The sequence below is a fragment of the Gymnoscopelus braueri genome (assembly GCF_963280865.1).
Source record: "Gymnoscopelus braueri genome assembly, chromosome: 11".
Classification (NCBI taxonomy): Eukaryota; Metazoa; Chordata; class Actinopteri; order Myctophiformes; family Myctophidae; genus Gymnoscopelus; species Gymnoscopelus braueri.
The window spans coordinates 33,878,843-33,896,223 of NC_137613.1; the positions used below are offsets into that span (position 1 = coordinate 33,878,843).

Here is a 17,381-nt window from a genome sequence, read left to right on the forward strand (position 1 = left end):
CGCTATGGCATACCAGGTGGCTCTGGAGAGGGCGAGATGGCTAGAATACGCCAAAATCTCAGACCAAGAGAGGCTTGAGCTTCTCGATCAACCCATCTCCCAGAGCGGCCTGTTTGGCAACGCCATGACGGCGATGACGGCCAGATTGAAATCTAAAAAGGAGGAGGACGAGGCCATGACTGTGTGCCTACCGAAAAACACACCTCAAGCCTCGGCACCCGCCCCCCGCCGTTACGCACCACAGGCGCCCTGTGGCGGACAACGGGCTGCAGCAGCGCCTGCACAGCCAGCACGGAGCCACTCGGCCCCGCGCGGCGCTAGCCAAGGAAACGCGCAGAACAGACGCCGTTTCCAGTCACCACCAGGCAGAGGAGGCTCTCACGCAGGCTCCTACAGGGGTGACCACAAAAAGAAGAGGGGGACATAGCTATCTCTGTGTCCGGGGGAGACGGAGGACAACGTCCCCCCCCCCTCGTTTGTTTTCCCAGTTCTGGAGGTCGGGCAGAGCAGAGTGGACTCGGGACACATGCTCCACCGCCCGTTAAAAAGACAAAAGACTTTGCACATTCCACATTTAGTAAATGCTGTAAATGTATGCTTAACAAATGTCTGTGTTTCGAAAATAAAATTTCAATGCCAAGACCGACTGATTCTTTCAGGGGCAGGGCCATCAGAAATACACATGAAACATACCCAGAACATGAGAGACATGAGCCCAACGTCCAGGGGGTCCCACGGACCCCCCGAGACGATGGGACAGGTTTTTTCCAACGAGAGAGGAATAAAAAATCCTCTCTCGTGGGAACAAACCTATGGCAAAATTTCTGTCCGACCACTAGAGGGCGACATTGCACCTCTCTTGAGCAGGGACAGAATATTAGATTTCCCCCTGTCAATGAAACTGCCAGCATGGGTTCGATACAAAGCACCACAGTGGGTGCTGCGAACGATATCCAAAGGGTACATGCTACAGTTTGCCTCAAGACCCCCTGCTTTCAGAGAAATACTTTTCTCACAGGCACGGGGCCAGGCGGGCGATGTTTTACAGGAGGAGATAATCTCCCTACTAAACAAACAAGCGATACAAATAGTGCCAAAAGACCAGGCAAACAACGGGTTTTACTCTCGCTATTTTCTGGTCAAAAAGAAGGGGGGGGGGGCTCCGTCCAATATTGGACCTAAGAGCTCTCAATCAATACCTAAAAGTGTTCAAATTCAAAATGTTGACAAACTCATCTCTCCTACGCATGCTGCGCCAGGGCGATTGGTATACAATGATAGATCTGAAGGACGCTTATTTTCACGTACCCATTTACCCGCCACACAGAAAATTTCTGAGGTTCGGTTTTCGGGGACAGACCTACCAATACATGGTTCTGCCATTCGGTATGTCTCTCAGCCCGAGGGTGTTCGTGACGTGTACGAAAGCCGCGATCGCACCTCTAAGGAGGGAGGGAATTCGCATAGCTTCGTACATAGACGATTGGATAATACAAGCGACTTCGGAAAACGAAGCGCAACAACACACTCAGAGAGTGATATCCCACCTTTTAGACCTGGGTTTCAAAATCAACCACGAGAAAAGCGTGTTGATACCCGCACAAACAGCGAATTTCATAGGCATAGCACTAGACTCGCTGTCATTCACAGCCAGACTGTCATCAGAACGGGTCCAATCCTTCCTATCCTGCCTAGCACAATTTCAGACGGACCGCTGGGTCGCGTTCAAATTATGCATGAGAATGGCAGGTCTCATGGCGTCAGCGATAGCGCTGATTCCATTAGGCAGGTTGTACATGAGACCCTTTCAGCTGTGGATGACGTCACAGGGAATCCCCAGCCAGCGTCATCACTGCCGTGTGAAAGTCACCAAGGAATGCATGACGGCGCTGAACCACTGGAGGAGTTTACGATTCCTCTCAGAGGGGATGCCCATGGGAATGATTACTTCGAGGGAAGTGATAACCACAGACGCGAGCCTGACAGGGTGGGGAGCCACCTACAAAGGCAGACCTGCCAGGGGTTTATGGGACAACAGGTTGAAAACTTGCCATATAAACTACCTAGAATTAATGGCAGTGTTTCTAGCGCTGAAACATTTCCTCCCGGTTTTACGGGCCCGTCATGTTCTAGTCAGAACAGACAACATGTCAACGCTGTCTTACATCAACAGACAAGGGGGGACACGATCCCGTGTACTGCACGGGCTGGCGCACAAGCTGCTCGTCTGGAGCAAACCTCGCTTGTTGTCGCTCAGGGCCACCCATGTTGCTGGTGTACAGAACAAAGGAGCGGACCTGCTATCCAGGGGCGTGTGCCATTATGGGGAATGGGCTCTACACCCAGTAATAGTGGAGCAGATTTGGGATCGGTTTGGCCGACCCCAGGTGGATCTGTTTGCTTCACAAGACAACGCGAAATGTCCGTTGTTTTTCGCAGTGAGGGGTGCGGCTCCTCTGGGCCTGGATGCGTTAGCGCACGTCTGGCCCAGGACACTACTGTATGCTTTTCCCCCGTTGTCCCTAATAGCCCCCACTCTCAGGAGAGTGAAGGAGCAAGGACTGTCGGTCATACTGGTGGCCCCACAGTGGGGACACTGGGTGTCGGAAATAACACCTCTCCTATACGACCGCCCGTGGCTGCTACCGTTACGCACAGACATGCTGACACAAGCAGGGGGCGAGATATCCTGTCAGCACCCGGAACATCTAGCTCTATGGGCTTGGCCCGTGAGAGGATGAATCTGGCTGCTGAGGGACTACCTCAGAGCGTCATTTCGACTATACAGTGCGCAAGAGCTCTATCCACAAGGAAACAGTATGGTGGCAAATGGCTCACATTTGAAAAATGGTGTGAGAAAACGCACACCATAGCATTTGAGGCCCCTGTGGTTGTAATCCTGTCCTTTCTGCAGGATCTGTTAGACACAGGGAGGGCCTTTTCCACATTAAAAGTCTATTTGGCGGCTATTGCAGCTTGCCATACTGGCTTTAGTGGCGAGACAGTGGGCCAAAACCTCAGGATCAGTCAGTTTATGAAAGGAGCCAGACGTCTCTTGCCTGTGACAAAATCCCCGGTGCCGTCGTGGGATTTGGCCATGGTACTAGATTCCCTGACCAAGCCTCCTTTCGAGCCTTTGAGTCAGATTGACATGAAGCATCTGTCCTTTAAGACTGCGCTGCTCATGGCGTTGGTGACCACTAAGAGGGTTAGTGACCTTCATGCACTGTCAGTACACGAGGAATGTACTCAGTTCAATGAGGGGGCTACGAGGGTGGTGGTCAAACCCAGACCTGGTTTTGTACCGAAAAACCACCTGATGCCATGTGTCCCTGTGACCTTGGAAGCTTTTCACCCGCCTCCCTTTGCCTCACAGGAGGATGAGCGATTGCATTGTCTCTGTCCGGTTCGGACTTTGAAAATGTACATCGGAAGATCCAGGACTTCTAGGAAGTCGGATCAGCTGTTTGTATCATGGGCCCCACGGTTGGTGGGCAAACCTATTACAAAGCAAACACTCTCCCACTGGATTGTGGAGGCCATCCAGTTGGCCTATTCCAGTGCGGGAATGGTGACCCCAGCGGGGCTGAGGGCACATTCCACAAGAGGTATGGCAGCATCATGGGCCCTGTTTAGAGGGGTCTCCATTCAGGATGTCTGCAGTGCGGCAAGCTGGGCTTCGCCCTTGACGTTTGCCAGATTCTACAGTCTGGACGTAATTGCGGCCCCTGTGGCGCATACGGTCCTTAGTGTAGCCTCCAGACGGGGGTCAGGCCCCTAGGCTGGTTACTCTGGACTTCGAGATAACAATCAGGGAGTTTACTATATCTCCCATAGCGAGACATCGAGTGAATATTTGAAATAAAACTATAGGTTACTGGACGTAACCCCGGTTTTATGATAATATGAGCGAGATGTCTCGAAAGACACCCTTCTTGTTTACGAACGAGAAGAAATAAAATGTTATCTTGAATTGAATGAACTGACGTCTCCCTGACTGATATAAGGTGGAGGCGGGCCCGCCTGTCAGGGAGCGGTCAGAGTCCAGCCAATAGAAATTGTCTGGAGTGTATAAGGTAATACTTCTGTGATCACGCCAGAGGGCGCTCTCCCATAGCGAGACATCTCGCTCATATTATCATAAAACCGGGGTTACGTCCAGTAACCTATAGTTTACGACAGTGTTTCTAAAACCTTTTCATTTCAAGGACCACCCCAGGAAGAGTAGTCCTCACTGTGGTGAGGACTACTAAAATATATCCATGAATTCAAGTCTCTAAGGTATTTTTTTGGGTGAACTATCCCTTTAAGTGTTCCATTTGTACACTCTGGGTCCATTTGGAACCCCCTCAAGGAACCCAGAGGGTCCCTGGACCGCACTTTGAGAACCACTGGTGCACACTACATGTCCTCACCATCAAAGATCTTGATGACCTGCTGGCGAATAAAGTTCTTGATGTCATCATAATTGACCACGGCCTAAACAGTGAGAAAATAAATGGGAAAAATAGTCAGTTCATGAAAACTAAAACAAAAAAGGTTTACGGTCCACTCTTGATATAATATAGAAGCATGTGTTGATGCGTATACGAGTATAGTATATTAGGATGTATGGATCAGAACATGCTCCTCGGAACAAGGTCACATTTCACACATTGTGCACCTGTGCCCTATTTTATGTTCAAAATGTTATTTAAAAAAAAAAGAAGCTGCTCTGCAAACTCACACGATGCAACACGTTGTGTCGACAGATGCTAGGTATTGTTTGCTAGGTATCCTAGTTTCTTGAGGCATACATGCACTATTTATGTAGATATTTACCTTGATTATTATAAGTCCCTCTGGATAAGAGCATCTGTTATGCCTAAATTGTAAAACTGTAAATCGTACGTTGTGTGATGTTTGTTTTAATTTAATCAAAAAGAAATAGAACTTTCCCATATAATGACTATGAAAGCTAGGATGCTGTGACATTTAGCAGACACTCTTATCCAGAGTGACTTACAGTACAATAACCAAGGTAATCACATACATAAAATGCAGAGAGACAGTGTAGTGCCTCAAGAAACTAGGATCCCAGGTGAACCAAGAACCTACCATCTGCCTAAACAATATACTATCCAAATAACAATCTGTACTGTACATTGAAAGTATAGGATGAGCCTAGCATCTAAATTACATTCTTAACATTGTGGTCAAGAAAACAACAACAAGGAACACAAACATGAGAAGGAGTGACTGAGTGATCTGCTTTTAGTTGTGATGTGGTACAGTATATCTTACATCATTTCCAGGTATGCCCGCAGGACCCGGGGTCCCGGAAGGGCCTTGTGAGCCCGAGTTGCCCCTCTCCCCGCGGGGTCCGGATGGTCCCATCATGGGCTGTGCGTCCTTGGCGTGGTAGCCTCCTCCACCGCCACCTGGGGGTCCTGGTCTGCCTCTTTCCCCCGGAGATCCCCTCTGCCCGGCCGAACCTGGCTCTCCCTGGGCACCGCAGGGGAGAGAGAGAGAGAGACAGGGAGTAATTAGGTGTTATGCAGTGGTAGAAAAAGTACTACATTTTTTTACTTGAGTATAAGTATCAGTACTGCAATGTAGAACTCTGTCATTCTGTTACAAGTAAAAGTCCGGAATTCAAAATTTACTTGAGTAAAAGTACAAAAGTATTGGTATCAAAATGTGCTTAAAGTACCAAAAGTAGAAAGTACTCATTATGCAGAATGTCCCATTTCACAGGTTTCAAATATATAAAAATCTTCAGAAAATAGCCAATGTTTAAACAGGTCGAAGAGGTTAAATATATTTGTAATAATAATCCAAATCTACAAAGTAACTTAAGTTTTAAAATAAATGTAGTGGAGTAAAAGTACAATATTTGGATCCGAGATGTAGCAGAGTAGAAGTAAAAGTATTGGAAATTGGAAATACTCAAATAAAGTACAAATACCTCAAAATGGTACTTAAGTACAGTACTTGAGTACATGTACTTAGTTACTTTCCACCACTGGTAATAAGGTGTTATGCATAAGTAAACAAGACATAACAATCCAATAATAACGATGGTAAGTTAAAATGTGTGCAGTTTGTGAATGAAGCTACACAAATCACAATGTGGAGCTGCTCTATAAAGGCTGGGCTGCTTGTGTGCGTGTCAGCTAGTGTGGAAACGGCTATCCTCATAAATACTACAGTACATTGAAGTACAAAAATGCTTCACAAGAACAATGTTGGTGTAACAAAGAGATGCTGAGTTAGCTTATTTTCCTTCTTTTACAACGTGGGGCAAGCCGTCTATAAGCTGTCTATATGTCTGTGTGTGTGTGTGTCTGTGCGTTTGTCTTTTTCTGGATCTAATCTCGCGAACCACTGGACCCTTGCCCAGATTTGGAGATACAGGTCATATACGTCATACACAACTGAAGTCACTTGAATTCCGTGATCCACATTGGAGCCACGTCGTTCCCATGTGGATCCAGAGATCCACATGATTCGATTTCTTATCATTTTTTTACCCGCACAGATTATCAAGTCAACAATCAGCTTTTCATTCAGAGTTTCATGGATATGGTTTCCCTTTCTGCACCGGGAGAGCCACGTGTAGCCATCAACCACACCAAACCCGTGCCTAAAGGTAACCACTTCTGTCCCAGGCGTGACGGTCCCAGTGCCAGCTGAGTCCCTTTAGTCTCTACTAGGCATGTATCGATTTATCGTAAATCGATTAAAACTAGTGACAATTTCAATCGATTTAATACAAAAATGTATTGCGATGCAAAAAGCATAAGTCATTTGCTACTGTATTGAAAAGAGGATAAGAGAAAACGGTATTGTAAAAAAGAGAAGAAAATACTGGATTTGTGTAAGAGAAAACTAATTTATTGTCTGAAAAATTATGTTTAAATAAATAGTGAAAAATCGTATCGCGAGTTGAGTGAATCGTTACATGCCCTAGACTCTACCCTGTTCAGGTCAGGCTGCGTTTCATTATGGCCAGGGGTGGTTCAGAGGACGGAACAGTTACATGCATTCAGACATTGTTCCGTAAAAAGACAGCAGAGTACATACGGTTATTTCCCAGCATGTAACCTTGTGCTGGATGTGTGTTCTCTAACTAAGTTGGTTCTCAAAGTGGAGGTCCAGGGACCAGGGTTGCCAGATCTGCTTATTATAATTTCCCCGCAAGATTTTATTTGAAAACAGCCCATCTACAAGCTCACAATGCGTCGCATCGCGACGCATTGTGAGCTTGTAGATCTGCTGTTTTCAAATAGCTGATGTATATGTTAAAGTGCTCATGTGGCCCATAGTCGCTTCTTTTGGGCTGGTTTTCCTAGACCTGGTTGCTCGTTTCTCTCACAGAATCTGGCAACACTGCCCTCAGCTAACATCTATATCACGGCCCAAAGAGGCAAGCACTCCTTCCATCCAGTCTGTGTAAATATACACTCCAAAAAACGCTTCTTCTACAGTGGCGACGGTGATTTATCGAGGACAGAGCGGGCCATAATGGACGTCTAATGTTTACACGTCACCGGTGGACAAAGTGGCTTCTGAGAGAACAGAGGAAGGGGAGAAGAATGCGGCGGTCCATTCTCGTCTCCTCTCCTCTTGTTCTCCTCTTCCGTGTCGCTAAAAGCCCTGACAATGACATCCTGTCAGCGTGACAAATAGCCTCATCTAGCGTTAGCTCCTCATGCTTAACGGCATTATCCCGGAGCCGGAGAATAACTCTATCATTATAACCACCTACTATAAGCGCATGCCTGCCACGGAGGTCCTATAAGGCTAAGACTGAGAGCTAGCTAGAGGGCTAGCAGGGGAGTCGCTATGAGGCTAGCGGTTTGGGTGGGGGGGCGGGAAGGGGTACCAGAGGGATGGTACACCTTCCCTCTGGGTTGCTGACAGTGGTGGACAAAGTACTCAACCTCAGTATGTGAAAGTTGCTCTGTCAAATTTGCACTTGAGTTAAAGTACTGGAGTACTCGCTTTTAAAAAATACTTCAAAAGTACATGCAATTAAAAAAAAAACTAAAAAAATCGAAGACATTTTCAAAACACATTAATAGCAGTGAAGATAGCAGATCTACAAGCTCACAATGCATCGCATCATGGCACGTTGCGAGCTTGTACAGTAGATCTGCTATTTTCACTACTTGAAATAGGGCTTAATTCATAACATACGTTTTCCCCTTCATAAAAATGTAGTGGAGTGAAAGTCATATAAGCATCCAAAAAGACATACTGAAGTAACGTACGGATACTGAGTACAGTACTCAAGTAAATGTATTTTGTTACTGTCCACTGTACTACCACTGGGTAGCAGTGGGAAGGTCATAGGGTTACTGAACTGATGACTGTGTTAAGGGAGTGTGCTGAGCGAGCAGGAAATAAGGCACAAGCTAGCGTGTGGGGCAAACGTAGCTACAACAGAGCGAAGGAAAACGGGTTCATCATATCACCATACGATGGTCTGTCTGTCTGTCTGTCTGTCTGTCTGTCTGCGTGTGTGTGTATCTGTCTGTCTGTCTGTCTGTCTGTCTGTGTGTGTGTGTATCTGTCTGTCTGTCTGTCTGTCTGTCTGTCTGGGTGTGTGTATCTGTCTGTCTGTCTGTCTGTCTGCGTGTGTGTGTGTGTCGGTGAGAGACAGCTAATGTGACTTATACTACAAGCTTGTAGTGCGGCACTCGGTGCCGCGCTATGAGCTTGTAGATCTGCTATTTTTGAATAGCCAAAGAAATCTAAAATGACACAGATGCTTTCCCGGTCTTAAAGGCTTAATGCATACACTCTCTCACACCAGCTTCATATGTGGAAAACAAACAAATGTGCGGTGGTACACAGGCAGGGATGCTCACACACGCTCACACACACACACACACACACACACACACACACACACACACACACACACACACACACACACACACACACACACACACACACACACACACACACACACACACACACACACACACACACACACACACACACACACACACACACACACACACACACACACACACACACACACACAGCTGTCCTTACCTTCTGACCCGCCTGTCCATTCTCCCCTGCTGGGCCCGCGGCTCCCTGTTGAAAAAAAGTGGTCAGACTCAGCAGAAGAACAACAACAACACGGCCATAGAAAGATCACACTGGTTGAAATAATGGTGTGAAGTCCTATCGCCCAGCCCTAAACTCTCCAACAACATCCTGCACTTCATCGATGACAAACAAAAGGTCAGCACCGACCAGTTACTCACATCACTACCTTCTTTACCGTCAGTGCCTGGTTCTCCCTGCAACACAGAGGGGACAGAAAGACACATGTTAGTTAGTTAGTTGGTTGGTTGGTCAAATGGAGGAGAACCATACTGTGTTTGGGGGCCTCACACACCATTGGGCCCTGGTGTCCATGTGGTCCTACGGGTCCTCCCATCCCAGGCAAACCCCTCTCTCCTGCCTGGCCGTTCTCACCCTTGATACCCTGGGGGGGAGAGAGACAGACACCGAGAGAGAGAGAGAGACATGGAGAGACAGGGGGAGAGGGAGAAAGGGAAAGGAGACAAAGAGGGAGGGATAGGGACAAGAGATATGGGAGAGAGAGAAATCAGAAAGCGTAACAATACTTGCATTTCTCCAGTGTTTCTACTTGATATGCATGCACACAGACATACTACCACCCACACACACACACACACACACACTGCACATTATGGGTACAAATCACAGGGAGGGGGGCGGAGTGTGGATGTAGGAGGGGGATCAGAACCCCTTGCAAATGAGACTTGAACTCCGGCGCTCTGAAATCTCCATGCAAATTATTCTCACGGCAAAAAGCTTTAAAGATTAAACGGGTTGCTTGAGCTCCGCGTACTCTCAGTTTATAATACAATTTCACACACCCCTAAGACAGGGCACGCCATTCTTTATTACATCGTTTCACAATGCTACCAAGAGACCCAACTTTTCTGATGTTATAGGGCGCTGTGTGGATGAAGGGATGGTACTGTATACAGGCAGGAAATCAGTTCACTTTTCTTAACCCGTTTAGACCTGAGGCCTCTAAATGCCTTCTAAATCCTAACCTAAGTTTTCAGAACATCTTCTATTTTGTATTCTTTTAATTAGGAGCAACTCCTAATCCTGATAGTGGAGAGATACTACTAGTAGTACTGTTAAAACACATTTTGTTTTCTAAGCACTTGTTTTATCAGCATAACATGTTTATATGAATACCAAGGCCCTCATTGGAAACAAGTCCGCAAGGACTTTTATGAACGGACCTGTACATTTTTTTTGCCTAATAAAATATTCAATCAATCAATCAATCAAATATTGTTTTGCCTTCTGTGTAGGTTTTTATTATGCTGCTTTGTTTTAAACTTTTTATTTCCATGTGGTGTGAATTGTTTGCTCATTATACAGCCCTGTGTAACTATGTTTTTGAAAGGCACTTTACACATTAAAAAAGTTATTAATACTTGTCTGTCCATCTGTCTTTGTTGTCATTGGGAATTGAAAAGATTATACAAAAAAAATTGTTCAACGATAACTGTTTAGCAGCATACAGGGCTGAGTCATGGTGGCAATCTATGATCAGGGCTGGTTTGATAATTATAATTATAACATGCAATAATTATTGCATTAGTTGAAATGCATTAACGCAAATGAAAATCGTTTGTCAGCCTACACGCTCGCACCATTTTTTAACCGATGGAAATATGAATCCCATTTCTGTATACAATTACATCCTGTGGCAAGCTTTGTTAAATGGGCTATATTTCACGTTATCGTACTAGAATCAGTGTGTGCATTGATAATAGCAACATGTATCATTCTGAGCAAAAGGATAAACAAAAAAGAAAAAGAGAAATTTAGTAGCAAACGCACACAATATCTCTGTATTATTACGGAATATTTCTATTCAAAGCTACATGACATGGTGTAAATTATGAATTCTTGACTGTTAGGTTCATCTTATAGGGACAGCATTATCTCTTTATATCTATTGTGGGGCTAATGTTCATGCTAATTAGCAGCCAAAACACTGAGCTCTACTGTGGGTCTCTCATGCTGCTAAAGTTGCGCTGAAAGGTTTATCCCACTAATGTCACTGGGGTAAAAGCCATAAGTGTGAAAACTACAACCCTTACATCATGGTTTTTAGCTGGTACACTCAGTGGCCGTGACATTGTCCTTGTTCACTGTGATTGCAGCAAGAATATCAGTAGCATAGCATTTAAGTGGTTTACTATGAATCAAGTTGCCATAGACCTGTGGCCATAGACCTGCCTGCCAGGCAGATGTTTGCCTCTGAAATGCATCATGGGAATTGTAAGACCACAGAAAAAGGCCAAAATAGACAGAAAGGGGAATTTCCCCTGTTGATATGAAATACAGGATGGCATCATATTACATTGATGTTTCTATAGACTAGGGTTGTTGTGACCCATTTTGGGTCATGGACCTGCTTTCATGGGTTGCAAGTAAATATCCTGTTTGATAATCATCAACAATTCACAAAAATGCATAAGCTAGACACTTGACCTTTGGTGTTGTCAATTTCTGAGGTAAAAAGGCCAATGCAAGTTAACAACAGTATGTGACCATATCTGTTCTGCTCTCCAGACCCCAGTATCTTACATGCTTAAGTTGAGTGAAAACGGTCACAAGTCATGCTAAATAAGAATTTGAGATCTTTATATGTTTACGGTAATAACAATTTCAAGTGAATCATGGATACCCCATGAACAAAAGCTGTACATTTTAAGAGCATTATAAGAAACGTTTAAGTACAGCAGCAGAGAATCAAAGCTCACACGGTGAGCAGCGGTACATTGGCTGGCCTCACTTCACCCCCATTATAGACTGACAGAATGCCTGGCCCCCAAAAGAAAATATTGAGACGAACAACCAAAACACGCAGACAGCTAGCTCAACCCGGTTTTCGTTGGTGTTGAGGAAAATGTTCTGCAGAGGCCATGATTCACATCGCAAAGCTGATACTGATGGGCACCTAAACCCTGAATCAGTGTCGTGACCATTATCGCCCGCCTCTGCTGTAAACATAGTGGACCTCGATTAGACACGTCGAAGGACTCCGTTTCTTATTTAGCGCGGCTTGCGACCGCTTTCACTCGATAAATGCTTGTTCGGACACGGGACAGGAGAGCGGAGCACATTATGTTCTCCTGGAAGTACCATTATGGGGCTAATGAAAAGCAAACAAGATGACAGAGGAGACACAGAGCAGGTGACGTGGAGGTCAGGGAGAAAACGAGGCTGTGTTTGATTACGGCGTGCCGGTGTGCCAGGTGAGAGGGCACCTTTTGGAAACGCTTTATAAACTGCACTATACGTTACCCAGCTAGCACCTTGAGTGTTGCTACTAAAAGGGAGATAATGGAGGCAAAAAAAACTACAGCCCCCCCTCCAGTCCCCCAACCGTCATCGATTGCATTTCTGCTCTCTATTTTACTGTGGGTAATTATTTTATGATCTAAGTGTAGTCAGGGAATATAAAAGGGAGAGAGCAAACAATGCTCCAGTACAGTAACTCAAGTGGAATGAGGTCCGCACATCTAAACACTTTTGTGCATGCATGTTGGGAGTATGGGATCCAAAGATCATTCTCACACACTCCAAAGTTTCTATACATTTTCATCAATGAAATCTTCAACAGATCAACTTTGATCTATCTGATGAAGGTTGTAGGACCGAAATGTTGGTGAAATAAGGAACAATATTTTGATCCCATACCAGCTCATAAAGTAATATTATATTACATTTCATGGCCAAAAATATATGTTGGATGTATTTAGAGCAACCATAAACTAACACATGCATTGGTGAAAATATATTTCTTGTTTATAGATATTTTTCAAATACATGTTCGGCCAATTTCTTTTAAACAGATATATTGTGTATTTTATGTATGAACCCATATGGCTATATAGCATAGTCTAGGCTCTGAACATATTATACTGTCTGGTCTCTATACTAGTAGCATGAGACAAAGCAGGTCAGAGAGAAACCAGCAGACATTGAAATTAAACTGACATAACAACTGTCTAGCTCTCATCGAGCACTCTTAAAAAATGTTAACATAAATGTTAAACATTTATGTTAACATTTTTCTGACAGCCAGCATAACTCTGACTCACGGGCAGAAACAACATGACCTTATCTAATGCCGTTAGCGTTTATGACAGCAGTTCCGCCTGCATCTTGGACAAGTAAACGGCTGCTTTGGAACGACACGTTTGCGGTGTCGTGTTGTGTGTTTATCGGAGTTGGCATGACAGTCAGATTAGTAAGGGCAAGGTAGATGTTTAAGCCTGATTTACACTGTGTTGTGCGGAAAATAGACAATCTGGAAGCTGTGGAGTGTTATGAGCTTGTACATTGGACATTTTCAGTCAGGGAAACCGGTGCACGCCGACGTACAAGTTAAGGTGCAGTAGGTGTTTTTTTGTCTTTGGTTAAAATAAGTGTTAGAGGCCTGGGACCGCTGGCGTAGCGGTTTAGGCACCTAGGCTCAATGTAGCCTGACGGCGCGTCCCGGGTTCGAGTCCCGATCCCGACGACCTTTGCTCCGTGTCACTCCCCATCTCTCTCCCCATTTCCTGTCAGCCTACTCCTGTCCTATCCATAAAAGCCCAAAAATAAATCTTTAAAAAATAAAAAGTGTTAGATAGCTACACCTTTACCCCTGTTAGAGCCATATATACGTTTTCTGTTGTTTCTCATTTTTTGATGACATCACTATGTCTGCAGGGCGCGGCCAAGGCCAAGGGTTGCCTAGGTATTTAACAGGTTCAGTAATCAAGCACAGGTGTTGCTTGTGGCAGAGGAACACAATTTTAGACTGTGCTCCAGAGAACTGTGTTGGGAGGACTGTTTGGCTGTATTCCCTTGCATTTAAGTTTTGTTTATGTTTTGTATGCTGACAGTAACGGAGAATAAATCAACCCTTTTGCTAAAATCAACTTTACGGTTTGGACTTTAGTGTCTAACAGAGCGCACGTCTGAACTTAATACCTGGCCATAGGCATCCATGTAGTGGCTAAAAAGTATAGGACTTTCTGACGTTACAACCCCCTTTAAGCATTAGCTGTGTTTGCCGCTCCCATGTGAAACATCTTTACTGTGCACTGCGTGTCGTATGAACACAGTTAACCCATTAATACCTGGAACGCATCTGTGTCACTTTAGATTTCTCTGGCTATTCAAAAATAGCAGATATACAAGCTCATAGCGCGGCACCGAGTGCCGCGCTATGAGCTTGTAGATCTGCTATTTTAGAAAAATCTTGAAAAAAAATGTTTTCGATTTAAAAAGAAAAACGGTTAGGATTTAGAAAACATTTTTAAGAATCGCCTCAGGTCTTAATGGGTTAAGCAGATTGAGGTAAAGCACTGGTTCATCGTACACCGACTGTCCTGCTTGATTTATAGTCGTTATAGTCACTTTGGAAAGTCACCAAGATAATTCATTTATTGATTGTCGTTCGTCTGGTCAATGAAGTGTACAGTACATCCACAAAATGGTGTTTTCGCTTCAGCTAATACATGGCGCGCGCACACACACACACACACACACACACACACACACACACACACACACACACACACACACACACAGAGAGAAGCTTGGATACACTTTCCCATGCAAGACTCATTAAAAAAATTATCTTGACATCTCTCTCACCTCTCCTGCAGGGCCAGCCGGTCCTGGGGGTCCAGCCGGTCCAGCGGGACCCTGTTATGGAGAGAAAAATAACACAGATGCACCAATTATTATACACACACAACCTCCCGTACGTTAAAAAAACACAACCATAATATCGACAGGGCAGCGTGCAACACAGACGGAGAGAGCGTGAGGTCGAAGGTCGTGAACTCACAACATGTCCGGAGGGTCCGGGCCGTCCCTGAGGTCCCGGGGAGCCGGGGTCGCCCTAGAGAGAGGTCACAGGTTTAGAAATTGACCCTCAGAGGGTCTGCTGGGTACGCTGACTGTGATGTACAGTGTGCATCATGTCTGGATGTACTTATACTCTTTAGATGACGTAATATAATGTAATACAGAAAAGGTCCTCCTCACCTCCAGTCCTGATCTGCCTGCTGGGCCCGGTGGACCTACAGGTCCCAGGTCACCCTGGGGGGGAGGGAGATGAATAATGAATGTAAGTACAGTGGTTACAGTGGTGGAAGAAGTACTTACATGTTTTACTTAAGTAAAAGTAGCAATATTGCAATGTAGAAATACTGTGTTACGAGTAAATGTCCGGAATTCAACATTTACTCGAGTAAAAGTACAAAAGTATTGCCATCAAAATGTACTTAAAGTACCAAAAGTAAAAGCACTCATTATGCAGAATGTCCCATTTCAAGTTTTCAAAATGTCTAAAAATCTTTTGAAAATAGCAGATCTACAAGCTCACAATGCGTCGCGATGCGACGCATTGTGAGCTTGTAGATCGGCTATTTTCAAATGGCCTAAATGTATATAGGGCTGAAGTGGTTAATGTATGTTTTGTAATAATAATCAAAATCTACAAAGCAACTAGTAACTACAGCTTTTAAATAATTGTAGTGGATTAAAAGTTCAATATTTGCCTCTGAGATGTAGTGGAGTAGAAGTAAAAGTACTGGAAATTGGAGATACTCAAGTACAGTACAAATACCTCAACATTGTACTTAGTACAGTACTTGAGTAAATGTACTTTCCACCACTGAAAATAAGTAGGATATGGGAATAATGAAAAGATGATGGAGGACTGAGATTAGATCAGATATTGACTTCTGCAATATAATAGGTTTCATCTATGTCAATTTTAACAATGTAAGGGGAAATCTATTTCCAAAATATCCTCTCTATTGCTCCCTTGCTTGCATTTTAGCCTTGGCCTTGAAAAATGGAGCAAGAGCACAGATAACTAATGTCAGCAAATAAAAACAGGAGAAAGGAATTAGATCGATGGCAAGAAAGACACATACAACATCAGTGTTAGGGGAAAGTGCCATCAGCTGTCACCATAGCACTAGCTGAAACAATACGGAGATATTGACTGCCCAATACCCCCAGGGCACAGTAACAGAAATCGTTAGCCTCATAGCATAATTGCCTAACTCATATTTTTAAGGTTTTCAGGAGAGACAAAGCAAAAAAGAAACACTTTCTGCTTAAGTCAACTAGATGACTTAGGCAGAAAGTAAAAAACTCATTTTGCCTAAGTCATGTTTATCTGCCTTTATTTATATCTGCCAAACTCTACTCTCCTAACATTGCTGATTCATCCTGCCTTATTGACAATGTTCTCAGCCTATCAGAATGTTTGTTAAATTCAAAATAATTTCTGCCTAAGTCAAAACATTCATTTCGGAATGTATAACAAGCATTCTGATTGGCTTAGGACATAGGCAATAAGGCACGATGAAGCAGCAATGTTAGGAGAGTAGAGCTAGGAAAAAAATGTCAATTTGACCAAAAAGTTAGTTAGGCAATAATGCTATGAGGGCTAACGAAATATAATTCTGAATGTTGATTGCACAGAGTTCAGTATTTTTCTCCACACACACCAACGTAAACAGTATGTTGCAATACGTGTGTTTGTCTGCACACCCAGATACACACGTAGACAGACAGACAGTCTTTGAACAGAGGCCCTCATTCATAGCCCCTCTCTGCAAGCGGCGAGTGGTCTGCTAACCTTTTGTCCAGGGAAGCCGACATGGCCCTTCAGCCCTTTGAATCCCTGTGGAAAGTAGACCAAAGAGAATAACATTGGCACTCAGTCAAAAAAATCCACAAAGTACACAGACCGCCAAAAGAGCTGACACATGCGTCTTTGAAATCTCATATTTTGATTGGAACACCTGCTCCCGGGGCGACTTGCACAGTGAGATACGCGGAGAGAAGCCAGATACAGCGGGGACTCGGGGAGAGAGAGACGAATCGATTTCCTTCCTTCCTTGAAACGAGAGTCTGGTGTGTGAATATCACTATGGTGTATCTATGTGCCGTATGAGAGAGGCAGGCTGGAGATGTGGGGAAATGATACTAAAATACTAAGTTGGCGCAAGACGCCTTGAGTCGTGAATGACTTTTAACCCCTTCAATCCGGGAACGCATCTGTGTCATTTTAACATTTCTTTGGGCTATTCAAAAAATAGCAGATGTACAAGCTCATACTGTTCCAGGGACCTCCAGAAGCAAAGATTTGAGTTACAAATGTTCACTTTAAAAATATATATATTCAAAGATTTTTCAAAATGGCACGATTTTTTAAAAATAGCAGATCTACAAGCTCATAGCGCGGCACTCGGTGCCGCACTATGAGCTTGTATATCTGCTATTTTTGAATAGCCCAATAC

At 44.4% G+C, this 17,381-nt stretch overlaps 1 protein-coding gene across 1 annotated transcript in view; it reads right to left on the bottom strand.

Annotated features, from left to right (window-relative positions):
- The window catches only part of col16a1 (collagen, type XVI, alpha 1), a 141,399-nt gene that overhangs the window by 5,880 nt on the left and 118,138 nt on the right, over positions 1–17,381 (bottom strand). The window contains exons 59-67 of the mRNA XM_080441983.1: positions 16,718–16,762; positions 15,109–15,162; positions 14,909–14,962; positions 14,713–14,763; positions 9,398–9,487; positions 9,264–9,299; positions 9,046–9,090; positions 5,284–5,484; positions 4,416–4,479 (exon numbers count right to left, since the gene is read on the bottom strand). Of these exons, the coding sequence (XP_080298109.1) occupies positions 4,416–4,479; positions 5,284–5,484; positions 9,046–9,090; positions 9,264–9,299; positions 9,398–9,487; positions 14,713–14,763; positions 14,909–14,962; positions 15,109–15,162; positions 16,718–16,762 (640 nt within the window). The remainder of the gene's footprint in view (positions 1–4,415; positions 4,480–5,283; positions 5,485–9,045; positions 9,091–9,263; positions 9,300–9,397; positions 9,488–14,712; positions 14,764–14,908; positions 14,963–15,108; positions 15,163–16,717; positions 16,763–17,381) is intronic.